This window comes from Trypanosoma cruzi, genomic scaffold (assembly GCF_000209065.1).
Source record: "Trypanosoma cruzi strain CL Brener 1047053517097 genomic scaffold, whole genome shotgun sequence".
In the NCBI taxonomy this organism is placed as follows: Eukaryota; Euglenozoa; class Kinetoplastea; order Trypanosomatida; family Trypanosomatidae; genus Trypanosoma; species Trypanosoma cruzi.
In genome coordinates this window covers 1,666-17,314 of record NW_001849186.1, presented here as the reverse complement: position 1 = coordinate 17,314, position 15,649 = coordinate 1,666, and the positions used below count along the sequence as shown (strand labels likewise).

The 15,649-nt window shown below is 52.4% G+C and overlaps 4 protein-coding genes, 2 non-coding genes and 1 pseudogene across 6 annotated transcripts, besides 5 other annotated features; 5 read left to right on the top strand and 2 right to left on the bottom strand.

Moving 5' to 3' along the window:
- Positions 1–1,224: a sequence feature (heterozygous, non-Esmeraldo-like haplotype).
- Positions 1,225–15,649: a sequence feature (areas not merged during assembly with more than two copies in the genome that could not be assigned to a particular haplotype).
- On the bottom strand, positions 3,882–5,330 carry Tc00.1047053508939.60 (uncharacterized protein; the record flags this gene model as incomplete). Its single annotated transcript, XM_803284.1, has 1 exon — positions 3,882–5,330. The coding sequence occupies one exon, from the start codon at positions 5,328–5,330 to the stop codon at positions 3,882–3,884; it is 1,449 nt and encodes a 482-aa protein (XP_808377.1).
- Tc00.1047053508939.50 (hypothetical protein, conserved) lies at positions 5,593–6,702 on the bottom strand (the record flags this gene model as incomplete). Its single annotated transcript, XM_803283.1, has 1 exon — positions 5,593–6,702. One exon carries the CDS (start codon positions 6,700–6,702, stop codon positions 5,593–5,595), a length of 1,110 nt encoding a protein of 369 aa, XP_808376.1.
- Positions 7,505–8,080, top strand: Tc00.1047053508939.40 (uncharacterized protein; the record flags this gene model as incomplete). The annotated part of the gene is made up of 1 exon (XM_803282.1): positions 7,505–8,080. One exon carries the CDS (start codon positions 7,505–7,507, stop codon positions 8,078–8,080), a length of 576 nt encoding a protein of 191 aa, XP_808375.1.
- Positions 8,015–8,095, top strand: Tc00.1047053508939.36. Its single transcript, XR_008255572.1, has one exon. It is a non-coding gene; the product is annotated as a C/D small nucleolar RNA (snoRNA), TB10C1C1, 5' partial (small nucleolar RNA).
- On the top strand, positions 8,132–8,198 carry Tc00.1047053508939.33. The gene has a single exon (XR_008255571.1). It is a non-coding gene; the product is annotated as an H/ACA snoRNA, TC10C1H1 (small nucleolar RNA).
- Positions 10,268–10,307: a sequence feature (AT_rich).
- Positions 10,645–10,671: a sequence feature (AT_rich).
- On the top strand, positions 10,917–12,041 carry Tc00.1047053508939.30 (mucin-associated surface protein (MASP), putative; the record flags this gene model as incomplete). The annotated part of the gene is made up of 1 exon (XM_803281.1): positions 10,917–12,041. One exon carries the CDS (start codon positions 10,917–10,919, stop codon positions 12,039–12,041), a length of 1,125 nt encoding a protein of 374 aa, XP_808374.1.
- Positions 12,562–12,593: a microsatellite.
- On the top strand, positions 13,314–15,649 carry Tc00.1047053508939.10 (annotated as a pseudogene; the record flags this gene model as incomplete).

Genomic DNA, 15,649 nt, shown 5'->3' with positions numbered 1-15,649 from the left:
AGCGGTGACGGCGACGGTGCAGCGCGGGACGCCACCTCGGCGACGCTCGCACTCCACAGCGAAGCGCCCGCTCAGCCCTCGTGCCGTTTTTTCACGCACAAGCGTCACCAACTCCGAGGCCGTGCGTCGTGGCGTGGATACGGACTGACGTCGGTGGTGTGCCGGCAGTGCTCACAGGCGGCGGTGAACCAGTCCATAGCTCACACCTAGCAGGACAGAGAGCAGCGGGATGGGTCGGCAACTCTCCGTGCGGATGCGTTTCTCCCGTGTCTGCGGATGGGAGTGGTGTCCCCATTTCCCAGCAACTTCGCAGGCTGCCGTCAGAGAGGAAGGTGTTGATCATCGTTCTGTGCGAGCAGCGGGGCAGCGGGTACAAGATGGCACAGAAACACAATCAATGCACCGCCGGGGCCACGCCACGCAAAGCGTCGCGGGGGGCCAATTCAAGCGCACACGGCGTGAAGGGCCAATTCACATTCCAGTCACCAGGGGGCACGCAAGCACAAACTGTGCACACAACGGCGGAGATCGCAGCACGTGCGACTCAGACACTGTGGCGGACGAGCGGGTTGCCCGCTGCAGAGACAGAGCACAGACGCAGTCCCAAGAGTACCGCAGCACAGCCGATCCCAGAGGGCGGAGACATGGTGCCGCCATGCCTCGGAGCATCACAGGCTTGGGCTCGAGAGGGCACCAAGGTGTTTCGCACGGACCTCCAGCAGCACGGAGAAGCTACCGCGGAGGACATGATTGCGTTCCTCCCGTTTGCGGAGAGCTTCAGCTCAGGGCAAGCTGCCTCCTGGTGAGGCTGCTTGCGCGTTGCATGCTGGCTCCAAAACAGACTCGGCATGCTCCATTCCGTCCGTACAGATTCCTTTGCTGCTGTCACGGCTGCCGCGCGGGATGTGGCGCTCAGCTGCTCGTAAGATGCCTCCGCGAGAATCCAACCATGTGGACGCGGTGGAAGGGAGGGTTTCACACAACGATGTAAAAGCAGGCCAATCCGCTTTACGCAGGGCAAGGGTGGCTTTCTTCCGTCAAGGCAGCGTGTTTGCTAGTCGTGGAGTGACATCGTCCATCTCTACCAAGTAAGATATTAAGCAGTGGTCCGAATCCATGTAAGGGGCGAATGTCCGGTGGGAGATGCGTACGGCGCAATACGCAGCCACGTCAGGGGACGAGGCATTACGATGTGTGATCCATGTTGCCTGTGTCGGGTCATTTGCCAGCCCAAAATCCATATCGATTAGAACAGCGGCGAAATTATCGCCTCCAGTCCTTGATGGTACATATGACTGTCTCAGAGTTCATGATGTAAATTCAGTTCACCCGCGATAATCTCTTCGGGCCCAAGCGACAAACGATATTGATAAATGCGGATTATTGACCGATGGCTGTGGGAGGGTTGTAGAGATTCACCACGCAAATGCTGCAACAGCCTGGTGGAAATACACGGACAGCGATGGTCTCCAGGAGGTCTGTGCCAGGGAGCGTCAGGCGCTCGCACGGCAGAGAGTGGCGCACCAGAACGGCAACGCCACCACCGCGCCCAGTGCGGCCTGAAGGTAGTCATTATGGCCACATAATTTCGTCGCTACGTCACTACGGTCATTTATTTCCTGCAGAAGAACGGTGTCAGGCGGACGCTGCTCCAATCGTGCAGCAAATGCAATCTTTTTACGGACGAGAGGCCTGCAATGTTAAGCTGCCAAATAGTGATGAAGACATCCTCCTCGGTGGCAAGGTTCTTGTGAACGTCACCGCCACGGGCGACATCAACGGAGTGACCGCTGCGAAACGGTCGTGCAGTTCTGTCCGACAGTCTGCAGGCAGACCGCCTCACCTCCCCACACCGGGCATGGCGTGGAACACTCTCTGGGAATGAAGTCACCTTGGTCTCCGTCGTGCTCGCAGCAACGCCCTGCTGCGGAGTTCCTATACGCAACCAGAGCCCAAACACCGCGACAAGGTGCGACGTCATCGCTGGGGACCGTGGATACTAGCAACGGATGGCGGTGTCGACGTCCCCAAGTCAGCCGGGATTGGCATACTGCTCTCATCCCCGCATTCCTCGGAGATAATAGAAAAGGTCAGTACCAACGGCGGCACACGCCTATGCAGCCGCACGACGGAATCCCGTGCACTGCTCCCGGCCATGGAAAGGCTGATGATTCATCGTATCCGCCACAGGCGTAAAACCCTGCTTGTGGTTACAGACAGTCATTCCCTTCTAGCGGCTCTAAACAAGGGCCCGCTCAGTCAGACAGACTGGACGGAGGATAGGATCTGGCAGCGTCTCTTGACACTGACGTGTGCTGGCTGGTCCGTGCACCTGCAGTTTTGTTACGAACACTGCGGAGTACATGCTAACGAGCTTGCAGATCAGTATGCGACGCAGACTATGGAAACCGGACAATACACGGAGCAAGGAATCGCACCTTTGTGGCATACGGATCTGCTGACATGTTTTACTACCCAGCTCACCAACAAGTGGCGTAGTACCATTCGTCAAGACACTCATCGCTACTTGCTTTGCGGCACAAGGCCATCAGATCTCAGCGGTAAGGACCTGATCACTCAGGAAGTTCTACACCGTCAGGAACTGGTTCACCTCGCAAGGGCAAGGTGCGGGGAATCTGAGCTTTGGGCCAACTATACTGGGCTTTGAGAGACTGCACGAACCAATGCCGTTTCTGCAACATCTCACCGGAACAGTCTGCATACATGCGCTCTAACAACGATCCAACTGCACCGGGGACGGACACTGTTCCCCCGTCGGCGAGGGAGGAAGACGTCTCTCCAGTAAGGAGACGAACCATCACACGCCGTCGGAAGGAGAAATGTCCGCACTGCGATTCCACACTGGTGGGACACACGAACCACATCGGTCACTGTCGGTGCCTTCATCCGGAACACCCTCCACCGCTTCCCGAGCTCCACCGCGATTGCTGCGACACAGTCCTCCCCACACACAAAAAAGCACCGCACAGCACAGAAATCGCCGCGCACAAAACCCAGGCGCTACTCGGCACCGCAGCAGCAGTGCCAGGAGGCAATCACTGCTACCGCAGGATCAGCCAGCCTCCACAAGTGCAACAATTAGCCCGCAGAAAACACTGCAACAACTGCTTCCGGAATGTACAGACGCTCTGGCTGTGCGCCAACGGCTGGGCATCAAGAAGGACCTTCGCGCCGAAAGCTTCTCCCAATGGCAGCTGCCCCATAGCAGGAAACTCATGTCGCTGCTCGACCATCCCCTCGGCACCCTGGTGACATCGTGTGGCTAGACATGTCGGTAAAGAAAAAAATAAACGGCACAAATGAAGAGAAACCCAAATGAGTTTGCGACAGCAATATTTAAAAGAAGAAGAATGAGGAGTACAAAGGAAAAAGAACAAAAAGGCGAACCTTAAAAAAATGGAAAAAGTATAAAACCACCAGAAAACTTTCCAAAAATATGCGTGTGGTATACGCAGTAAAAAGAAGCACACACAAAAAAGAAAACATCAAATGCCACATTCACAAAGCAAACGCTCCGGCTTTGTAGAGACAAGGAGTGAAGTTTCAGAATCGGTACTTATGGATATTCGTGGGGCGAAAATACAGAGTCCTCAAAAAGTGCACCTTGAGGATGCGTCACACACTCATATGCAAAAAGAGAAGAAAAAACACTGAAGAACAACTAAAAACATACCCATATATATTCTTACTTGCTGTATTTCCTTTTTTTTTTCTGGTATTTGAAGCAAGGTGGAGCATCAACAATTTGCGTAGTCTTTTAACTGCAATTGCTTCGCTTATTCCCACGCAATTTGAAGTTTTCATTTTTCCTTTGGCATCCAAATAATTTCTTGTGCCCCAAACATCCTTGGATCTCAATGTCAAAACTTTCGTCGACTGGCATGTGGATCAACAAGTGAGTTTAGCCAGGAGATTGATTCCAATGTAAGAGAGTCTCGTGAACTTCTGACCCCTTCTTCTTCGACCCCGGGAACTTGAGAAGACAATACAGGTACGAGAAGCGTTGTTTTACTTGCCAGATCACGATCAGCCCTTTCAAGAAGCGGCGTGATATCGACGGGCTTTCTAAAGGGTGGTATTTGCATCTGGTGGGAAGAAAAGAGAAAAAAACCTTCTTCAAACAAATTACCGTTCAGATTATCCCCAAACAACGGCCCAAACCGGCACTCACCTGCACTGCCGCTGACGTTGCCCATTGCCCCACGAGAAATAGCAGACGGCCCGTGCATCTGTGAGCCCCTTCCTTGCCACATATCCTCCGAAGCTTCATCTGCACTCCCAAAAGAACGCAAGCCCCCAGACTGCCGATGTAACTCGCAACCCAAATTGGGCGTATTCACCTGTCTGCCGACCGCTGGGTCGTTATCAGTACGTGAGAAAGATCGAGTAAAATTTAACTTTACATCACTTGAGTCATCTGCCACAACAAGGGGAAGGGAAAGATTATTCTGCACATTAGAAGAATCCAAACGAAATGGGTCAATTGCACGCGGTGTGGCTACTGCAATCAAGTTCTCTGGGCTCAAAGTGCTTTCTCGGCGAGAATCTGGGGCCTGAAACAAAAACATATCCTCTCTTGGCCCTGCAATTCCGCAAGAAGCACTGGGTGCCACAAAGAGGGAACCTTCTGTATCTGGTCTCGGAGCAAAAACTAAAGTGCCCTGATGGATAGCTGTCCCATTGGTTGAGGATGTGCCGCCGCTCATCATACCAGACGTCTCTTGTCTCGTCAAGGGATGAGAAATTGGCGAGCACCGTTTTGCTAGACCTTCTCCACAATTTCTTCCAACTCGCGCGATTGCACCCTGTGAGGGTATAATGCCCGGGTCCTCTGCCTTTATGCTTGTAGTGAGTATTGACTGTTCTTCACATGCGCAAATCCGATCATTAACAGCGGTGTCAATCGGCAGGCATTCTTCATAAAAGGAGAAACATTCTCCATTATGCATAAAAGATGAGGAAGTACTGGGACTTCCAAAAGAAGCATATCTCAATCGGTGTTGTGCAGCAACCTCCGCTTTCTGTTCACAAGCATCTCGAACTGTCGGTCTAACTAGACTTTTAACTTCCTCGATCTCCGGGAAAAAGACAATAACGTCAGGAGCAGCATTCGAATGTTTTTCGATTCCAAACTGAGCCGACTCACAGTTACCGCCAGGGATAAGCTCCGCCGCTGAATGCTTGGCGGCAGGAAGCTGAGAGTGGGTCGGTGTCCAAGTTAATTGTAGTTCTCTCGCATCGCCCCTACTAACTCCATCTCCTTCAGCGTTAGATACAAAATGCGGATGAGAACTCCCACCCATAACCATTAAAAACACAAAGTAATGTTCAAGAATCGGCGTGTTATCTAAACTTCTTTTATTTCTTTTGTGCTAATAAACAATCACAAAGAAACAAAAAAGAATTTCATCGTTGTATTAAAAAAAAAAAAATGATTAGATAAGAAAAACGCAAAATTCATCCACGCATAGTGTTAAATGGGGTAGGAAGTAAACATTTGGGTTCACCTCCGAAGGTGTACATCTTCTTGAAGCACGTCACAATATTGACAAGAGACAAATGCCTTCCTTTTCAAAAGAAAAAAGGGAGGTTATCAAGATCAGAGCCCTTCTCACAATCCACAAAGGCGTCGGCGTTATTTCCCAATGCTTTTTTTGAGTAGTAAACTAAGGCCTCGCTCGGAAACGATATATGGCACACAGAAAAAATCCTTTTGACCTCAGCGAGATCCTCTTCCTCGTGTTGTTCACAAAGATTGCCTATATTCAAGCAATGCAGATCCGTGTGTGGTAGAGAACGCAGAAATAACAGCACAACCGAAATCCCGTTCCAACCACGGTTTTTTATGACATCTGCGTCAACAAATGCCTCAAGTGGGACACGAACAATGCCGAACCCTAATTCGTAAGCAACCATTTGTAGCTTTGCGTCTCCGTCGGGTATACGCATAAAGTGTGCCAAAATAGCTAACCGCGGGGCCAAAGAGGTATTGCACTGATCCTTGGAAGCTGTTTCTTCAGATGATTGCAAGAGACATTTGCAAGTAGTGAGAAGGGCCTTAATGTCCACTCGGTAATATAATAAATCAGATCCCAATACCATACGAATATCTCCAGTTTTTACGTGGTTCGGGGAATTGGAAAATCTTCTTATAGTGGAAATAAGTCGAACCGTATCATCTTCACACCATTCCAATGGATACGCTACTAGGACACGATGTTCGTTGTTCTCAAAGACCCCGCTGAAACCTTTACCATTAATCTGTATGAGCGTTAAACCATTTCTTTCTGCACTCGCGCCAATCAAATTCAAACAGTCGACTGAAGCATCAGTAAATGCCACGGATAATTCTGGAAAGAGCGTAGCCGCCGTAAATCCAACCAGTCCACAGCCACAGCCCAATTCAACAACCCAGGAACTTGGATATCCACATGTGTCATACTCAAATGTATACGGCAATAATACCCTTCCAAACCTAGCAACAAAAGCTGCAAGTACCCGTGCACCTTCGTAAACCCGAAGGCCAGTTGAGCACGGCGACATATACTTGTCAGTTTCCTGCTTGTCATGTGGTTCCGTACACCGAATGTAATGATCCATTGCCGTGGCACAAGCAAGTTCAAAACTTAGTGATGAGGCGCCATTCTCGGCAGTAATCACCTCAAAATCCTCATAATGCATGCGATATTGTATCAATTAAACTATATAGTGACGACAAAATGGAATTAATCCATATCAGAGTCACATTCTTAGGAAAGTACAACAATCAGATACAAATAATAAGAAAAAAGAAGGACTAAGCCAAATATATAAAAAAAACCGCGTCATTCTTCTTCTTAAATTTCTAGCTTTGCCTTTAAAGTATGTTCTAACCAACAGTAAGCATTTCACTCCACCTTCCGTCGGGCCCTCTTTACCAGACGCATGGTATAGAAGTAGTAGAAGCCAAGCCCCATAACAATACACAAAAAACACAGGAACAGTAAACCAAAGACCTGAGCAGCCGCCACATCTACTTCCTTCATAAACAAAAACGGTCGAATTTTTTGCCTTTTATTGGTTGGAACATTTTCAAAGACAAAAGAAGGCAATGCACGATACAGGGCCAGCCAGCATAAAAGCGAAGGTCGTGACAAAGACATCATGAAATAATGGTAGCCTATTTCAACAAATACAAAAAAAAAAGCGTAAAAGAAAAAACCGCACTAACCGTGTGAAGGAATGATCAACCTCAGTACGAAAGGTAGTCCATAACCAACGGGCCGCGCAAAGCAATAAAAAAAAAAAGCCTTCCATCTCACCCGTAAAAAGTTTTTCATCGCACACGCAATGGCAACCACATGAACAAGCCCCTGATTCAAAACGAAAAACAGCCCTTAAACCCCACAACCCGAGAAGAACCCCAACGAAAAACAGGGGACAGCGCCGCTCTCACGAAGCAAGAAAAAAAGTCGACGGCTCAAAAAGCCCTCGTTGGAAGACAATGTGTTCTCTCGCTGTTCTTCTTTCGTCCTCTTTCCCCCGCGTCTTCTCAGACAAATGCGACGGCCCGCACGCCAGCCAGCATCGTGAAGCACGTACGCCCTACTACGCGGACCTGCGCGGCAACAGCGCAGCCCCGCGAGGGAAACACTGCTGGCTCCCGGCTTCCCCGGGAATGCGGGGAAAAAGGCCCCGACACCACGGCGGCGGTCTCCCGTTGGGTTCTTCGCTTCGTACTGGTGGACTCCTGATGGTGTGTCGCCCGGTCCGCCCACACGACCCTGGGCGGCGCGGAGGTGACTGGCGGTGTCGCCCCTGCCCGACAGGCCCGGCAATCGACCGTGATACGCGCAACGCCGGCACCCAAGTGTATTTTTCGCCGCGGCCTCCGCGTCAGGCGCGCCGCTCCTGCGGGAACGTCGCTGGCGTTGCGGGGCGCGCCCCGATATGCGTTGGTGGCGCGGGAAGGCGCTCTTTCCACCAACGGAGAGAAGACCCTCGTGACGAGTGGGCTTCTTATGTAAGTAACTCGGGAAATCTGAGTGTGTCACTGACGAGCCAACGGGGGAATCGTTAGATGGTGACGCTGATGCCGCCCGCCCAACGACCTCCACGAGACCGTGCCCGCCATCCCCTTTAATAGCGAGCGGACCCTCCGTGCGTCACCGCGAGCCGCTTGCCCACACCGGGGGAGAAAGGAGTGAGGCGGGAGAGGAGGACAGCGAGGATGTCGGCAGCCGCCACGCACACAACTAGTGCCTGTTCCGCTCCGTACGTGACGTTTCTGTGCCTTTTCGTTTCAGATTGCGATATCTGTTCGTTGATGTGTTGTTATGCTTTTTTTGTTTGCACCCATTTCCCCTGCTTCCGTGCGGTGTTCCTCCGTGGCATTCGGGCGTTGTGCAAAGGTTAGGTTTAGAAAAACATCATCGAAACACGCAGTTGTGGAAAGCAAAGAAAACAGTAAAAGCATCGATAAAACACAGAATAAACTTCTTTTTTTTTTTTTTTGTTATACGACATTGTCGCTATTCATTGATCGCCCGAGGGCTGTCCGTCGAAACGTGGCCAAGTTTCCAGTCTCGAATAACGCTGTCATGCGACATGGATTTTCTCCGAAGATTCGAATGCTCAGTGGTCGACGACGAGGGCATTCCCTCAGTGGATGAGGCGGAGTCTCCCGTGGTCCGTCGGGGATCAGCAGCCCGTGGCGTCCGTGATGCAGCGGTGGCGGAAGAGCCTGGTCCATCTCGAGTACCCGCGTTTGTCCTTCCTGCGTGCCTTGCCTGCTGGCATGCTTGGATCTTCGGTGGCAACCTGCGCGCGAGGCGCCTGCTAAGAAGACGGTGGCGCCATTGCGGCATCCGCATGGGAGGCCCTCGCAAACTATTATAACGCCAGGCTGAGCACGTCCGGCATGTGCCCTCATACTGTGGACGGACAAGCGCACGCTGCCGCACGTTGGGCAGGAGGACGTCAATCCTCCGCTCGCTGGTCGACAAGGAGTTGCGGTGCTCACGTCGGGAAGAGGTTCCGGCGGAGGCAGAGGCGGGCCGGTCACCGCAGTGAGGGAGGGACGGCGCCACCGACACAGAGGGTTCCTTGTGATCCGCAGGGCGCGTGCAGGCCTGTCGAAGAGTGGGAAGGTGTTGCATCGCGCCCGTGCGCAGTGCCGCCACTCGGGGCACGATGTCCGGGTCAGCACCAGGAACAGAGTCCTCGCCACACCGACAGGCGCCTGTCACACGGTGTACGCGCCTTCCCTTTCCTCCTGGACATCCTTCCATTATAACCTCTTGACGGCGGTAAGGAAGCCCACGTGCCAGGCAGTGACGCAGTCCTGCGGGAGAGATCGTGCCATGACGGTGTCCGCGTTCGCTGTCACGCTGCGTGGGATTCCGCAGTGTCATGGGGAAATGTGGATTCAGCCGTGTGACCTCAATCCACCAGTGAAAGCGGCATGATGCAAATCTCTTCGGTGACGCCGTTGTCGTGCACCGCCAGTGGGCCAAAGAGGAGCGCCTCCATCGCCGAGAGGAAGTCTGTGGCGGCAGGAACTCGTGTTGGCGATTGGGATGCTGCTGCCAGGCGGGGAACTGGAAGTGTCCGAGGCCATGCTCAGTGGCAGGACACTCCGCTCGGCAGGAGCATGCAAGGCTGCCAGCAGCTGTGCGGTGAGGCTCCACAGGCAGCGCGGCTGTCCGGGGAGTCAAGTGGCAGCGCAGCGGATCCGAATGCATGCGCAGCGAGAGACAACGTGCCGTCCACCGCCAACACACTTGCGAGCGAATAACAAGACGTTGGCCATGAATAGGACACGTATGCCCGCACTGCCGTGGGCACGGGCAGCGACCCCGATTCACTCAACAACAGTGATCTAATGCCCTTGGATGGTACAACAGCCACGCCTGGGCCCAGCACAGCCCTAGCAATTGTTGAACGAGTGATAACGTGTCGGGTGGCGGTGATGCCGCACAGGATTATTTGCTCACAACTTCTGGAAAATCAGAGATCCCATCGGAGCACGACGCAGCATCACTTGTGAGCAACGTTTTTGTGAGCACGGGCATTTCACGGATTTTTTGGCCATGGCCGAAATTGGTGACATCGCCGTGCGTGGGTGTGTGTCTCGGGTGTTGTTGCTTATGATTCTGGGGCTGTGAGGCTTTGCGGCGCTCTGCTGAGGTGTGAGGGAGGATGGAACTGCGGCTTTTCGTGGAGCAATAACTGTGCAGCCTGCCAGCATTATCCACTGAGTTTTGTCAATAATTTAAGTTTTTTTATTTTATTTATTTATTTATTTTCGCTGCTTTTGCCCTATTGCAATAATCAGCATCCCTGTGTTTTTCCCCAATGCTCTTTTGCAGTACTTTGTCATGCGTGACGTGCTCTTCCTTTTTGTCTTTTTTCCTTCTCTTGCCCAAACGCGGTGCCGACCCTGCGGCTGTGCGTCCCACGGACTGCACGAATGGAGGATTGGAAGAAAAGACTGGGTGACGCACGAAATGTGAGGAGAGTTGTGTGGGCTCACGGAAAAGCACGATCTTTTTTGATTTTTTACTGCAGGCATTACGTATACAAAAACTAGTGGTCGTTTACATTTTGCTGCTTGGCAAATAAAATAAAATTTGTGCCTGATCGATTATTATTATTATATATATATATATTGAGTCATGCCGGACTCTCAACTCTGCTGTTGTTCTTTTCTACTGCATTTTAAACATGTAGTTTGCAGGGCGGTGTGTGAGTTCTGCAATTGTACTGATTCCATCTACCTCATGGTGTGTGCATTGCCATTTGTGACTGTGCGGTGACTGTGCGTGGTGTAGCAGCCGCGTCTCTCCTTTTTTCCTTCACTCTGCGTTGACGGGGAGTTAGTTTGTGCTGAAGGCTGCACGCAAGTGACAGGAGTGATGGCGATGATGATGACTGACCGTGTGCTGCTGGTGTGTGCCCTCTGCGTGCTGTGGTGCGGTGCCGGCGGTATATGTGACGAGAAGGCAGTGGGTGGCTGCATGGCGTCGGAAGTGTTGGGTGAAAATGGATCCAACATGCCTAACGGATGTGATAGAACTGCGCTCATGCTGTCATTGCGTTCTGTGTTGCCCATCATCGTTGCTGAAGTTTCAGGTGAAGAAGATGGTCCTTCGAAGGGAGGAAGTGGTGGAGGAGGCGGTGTAAATCCTGGTGGAAAAGATGGTGGAAAAGATGGTGCAGCCGGAGCCCCTGCTTCCGGTGGCGGAGGTAATTCTTCGGGGTCTGTTTCTCCTGGTGGTGGTTCGCCACATCACCCTGGTGCTGGCACGGTGACCAGTGGCAATCCTTTATCCCGCCCGCAAAATGCATCCCAAACGGAAGTTTTGCGGAGAGATGAAACAGAGAATCAGAGTCTCTCGTCGCCCAAAGGAAAGGCAGCAGATACACCAGTCAATGGAGCACAGACAAAAAATCCCGATAACTCAGTGATTGCGTTGCCCGACAATCTGGCAAGTAAGGAATCATCAAATAAGGTAAAATCAGAGTCCCTCACTGCGCCAGGCGCAGCACCGAAGCCGTCACCAGAGGGTCCAAATACGGAATTACAAGGCAAAGGAAAGGCATCACCGGAATTATCAGACGCAAAACTGCCGGAACCCAAAACTGAACATCAAACAACAACTTCAGAAGAAGGGAAGAATCGCAGCCAGAACACGAGTGCATCCACGGATTCACCCGCAAAACAAGGACGAAATAACGAAGATCCTGTATCCACTTCAGGAACAGCGGAGAGTATATCAACTGGCAGTCAAGAACAAGCAGCAACGACATCTTCAAATGAAAGTTTTTCCCCACTTCAGGAAGAAACATCCACCGAAACGACAAATGTGGAGAATTCTCGACCTTCCGATACTGCACAGACAGAAAAACGACAAAATGGCGGTAAAGAAAAGGCTGGCGACGGTGACAGCAGCACCGCGGTCTCCCACTCCACCTCCCCTCTTTTGCTTCTTCTTCTTGTTGTTGCGTGTGCGGCTGCGGCTGCGGTGGTGGCCGCGTGAGAGTGAGGGAGAGAGAGCCGTGCACCGCCCGCACACACACTCGTCCTTCTCTCTCTGTGTGTGTGTCCCCTTGCATGGACTCTCGCCCTCACCTCACCCCACGAAGCACACACATAATGTGCCCATTGTATATATGCATGCACACCCATGCAGGCCCGTTGGTGCTCTCTTTTGCACGACACGCATCGCTGCCGTCCTGCCTGGCTGCATGGACGGAGCACCGTAACTGTTTCTGTTTTGTTTTTATTGCATTGAGTGGGCGACCTCTCTCTCTCTCCCTCTGTGTGTGTGTTTTGCTTTACGGGAGTAATGAGAGTGTGTGTGCGCTGGTCGTCCCACGCTTCGGCTTTTTGTTTTGTTTTCCTTTTTGATTTTGTGGTTGAGTGCACCCATTCCGCGGGCTGTGTGTGTGTGTGATGATATGAGTAATTTGCGTGTGTGCTATCTGCCTCTCTCTGCCGTTGCTTTCTTCAGACTCTCTTGTGGCGCACAGCTGCTCCGCAAGTATAGGCGCTGCCAAACACACATGCACATGCACACACACGCACACACGATATGTTGCAGACGCTGTGGAGCGGTGTGAACGCTGAGAGTGCACGCACGCACAGGATTGTGGCTGCGGAGGCCCTGCTAGGAGGGAGGTTGTCAGCCCGAGAATTCTTTCGTCGACGTGTGGAGGGTGTGATGTTTGCGGCGTGCAGCCGGTGAGTGGTGTGGCAGTGAGGGTGCCGTGGGCGAGTGCAGATTGATTCCCGCTTGGCATCTGTAACTGCAGACGTTTGTTTCCCGCTGTGGATCTGTTGATGAGTTATTCTCCGGCTGTGCGGGTGATGTGCGACAGCGTCGATGCACTGGGGGAGACAACAGCGGTGAAAGGACTGGCGGCAGCGCGTCGGTTCCGCGGAGGACGGTCGTGCTCTCTTGCATCCCGTTTGTTGATTTGCGTGTTGGTGTTGCTCGGTGTGTACTGGCGCGTGACTTCTGCTTGTGGTGGCAACAGTCGTTGTGTGTTCCCGCTGCAGTGATCTTACTTCTCCTGTTCCGTGTGTCTGTGTGCGTGAGTTGTTGTTGGGAGTGAGTGCGGCGGGGATGATGGTGCCACTCACTGTGGATGGGTGACGGTGCTCGCTGTTTCACCCCTTTCTTGGCATCTTTTCTCTCCACTTTCTCAATCACACACGAAGAAGCAAAATAGGCTATAATCGCTACTGTGAAATTCGAAGACACTGAAGGGACCAACAGCACACACACCGCCCACACACACATATTTATATGCTCTCACGTGTTGCTGCAGTTAAGGCACCCCGCACACACAACCGTCGCCGCGTGACCGGATCCAGCGGAAGGAGGAGGGAAGGAAGAGAGAGTGAGCGGCAGAGGCCCAACATGTCCCGGCATCTCTTCTACTCTGCGGTGCTGCTCCTCCTCGTCGTGATGATGTGCTGCGGTACCTGTGGAGCTGCGGCCGCTGGAGGGAATAATGGGAAGAGTGATTTGATAAATATTCATAAGCTGCAGAGGGTTTATCTATTTGTGCCGCAGACGACGCTGGTGCAGCCGACAGATGGGACTGTTCCAGTTACGACGAGGGATTCATTTGCGTCACTCTCTCTCGTCAGTGCTGGTGGAGTAATTGCTGCTTTCGCCGAGGGTTGCATGGATGCCGAGTGTCAAGGTGCTCCATTAATTAGGCCCTTTTCTTCTGATGTGGTTGCGGTGTAAATCGTCTCTGCGTGGGGTTGGTCCACCGTTGTTGCCGAGATCAATAAAATTACATGGAGCGCAGACACTGTGCTTGGTGCAGCGGAGGCAAAAGAACAAAGTTTGGTTGTTTTTGGCCAACCGACAACAATTGCGAAGGGAAATAAGGTGTTTCTTCTTTCAGAAAGCTTTCTTTGGTTCAATTTAAGCGGAAAAACTTTTTAGGACAGATTTGATCTGAAACTGGTTGTGGGTGATGTCACGAATCCCACGGGTGGCAAGCAGAGTGGATGGATCGAATGGGGCGACCCCAAACCACTCTCGAAGCTGATCACTTCTGCTTCTCACGAAGGTGACTGGACAAAGTTCATTGCTTCTGGTGGCGCAGGTGTAGTGATGGAGGATGGCACGCTTGTGTTTCCTCTGATGACGAAGGATGAGGCAGCAGACGTTTGCTCCACGATCATTTACTCGGCGGACAACGGCAGCGCCTGGGCGCTCGCAGTGGGCATGTATTCTGTGGAATGTCTTAACTCCCACACCACCGGATGGGAGGGATCACTTCTCATGATTGTTGACTGCGGGAATGGCCAGAGGGTGTACGAGTCGCGTGACATGGGGACAGCGTGGACGGAGGCACTTGGGACACTCTCAGGCGTGTGGACCAATTCACAATCGAAAGTCATTTTGGATCTGAGCTCGCATGTGGATGCCCTCATCACCGTGACCATTGGGGGCAGGAAGGTCATGCTGTACACTCAGAGAGGAGACTTCTCGGGGGAGAATGAGGCCAATGCGGTCCACCTTTGGGTCACGGACAACATCCGCTCGTTTTTTGTTGGGCCGGTTGCCATGGAGGATGGTATGAATTGGTTGTTCGCCAGCAACCTGCTGTACTCGGATGGCAACTTGCATCTTTTACAACAGAGGGAAAAAGATGAAGGCAGTGCCATTTCACTTTCCCGCCTGACGGAGGAACTGAGTGCAATCAAGTCCGTCCTCAGTAATTGGGCGCAAAAGGACGCCTTCTTCTCCAACTTGTCTACACCCACGGCGGGTCTGGTGGCAGTTTTGTCCGATGCGGCCAGCGATGACACGTGGAACGACGAGTACCTTTGCCTGAATGCGACGATGAGGAATGCAGTGAAGGACAACGATGGGTTACAAGTGACGGGACTTGAGTCCAGGGCAATATGGCCTGTGAACACTCGGGGTGATAAAGTGCGTCATGTATCTTTGAGCCACAACTTCACACTTGTGGCGTCGGTGACCATCGAGGTGACACCGAGTGGGAACACTCCTCTACTGACTGCGGTGCTGGCGGACACTGCGTCCAATCATACTGTGGGACTGTCGTGCAGCCATAATAAGAAGTGGGGACGGGGCTGAAAGGCAAGACAACAATACGTTGCAGCACTTGGGAGCCGAGGAAAGAATGCCAAGTGGCACTCGTGCTGCAAGGCAACAAGACCTCTGTGCACGTTGATGGTGAGTTTCTGAGGCAGGAAGAAGTGCTGTTGACAGGCGAGAGGCCACCTGAGGGTTCGCTTTGACGCGTGCGGTGGACAAGAATCTCATGTGACGCTGACGGACGTCTTTCTGTACAACCGCCCACTGAATTCCATTGCGATACGTGCACTCAAGGACAGGGTCCCCGTTCCGACGAGAGAAGCAGCTCCGACACCACCCGAGAAGATCAGAGTGGTTGACAGCGTCAGAGAGCACGTTGCTGGGGATATTACAGAAGAGAAATGAATGGGCACGACGCCCTGGAAACGAATCCCACCAAAAAAGTCACCTCGCAGGGTCTGGAGCGGCGTGAGTCCCGACGACCGCCTCGCCTCTCCCAACGACGAGAAATTGACACTGCGTGATTTAAGCGGTAACAACACCGTGCGTGTGTGCGT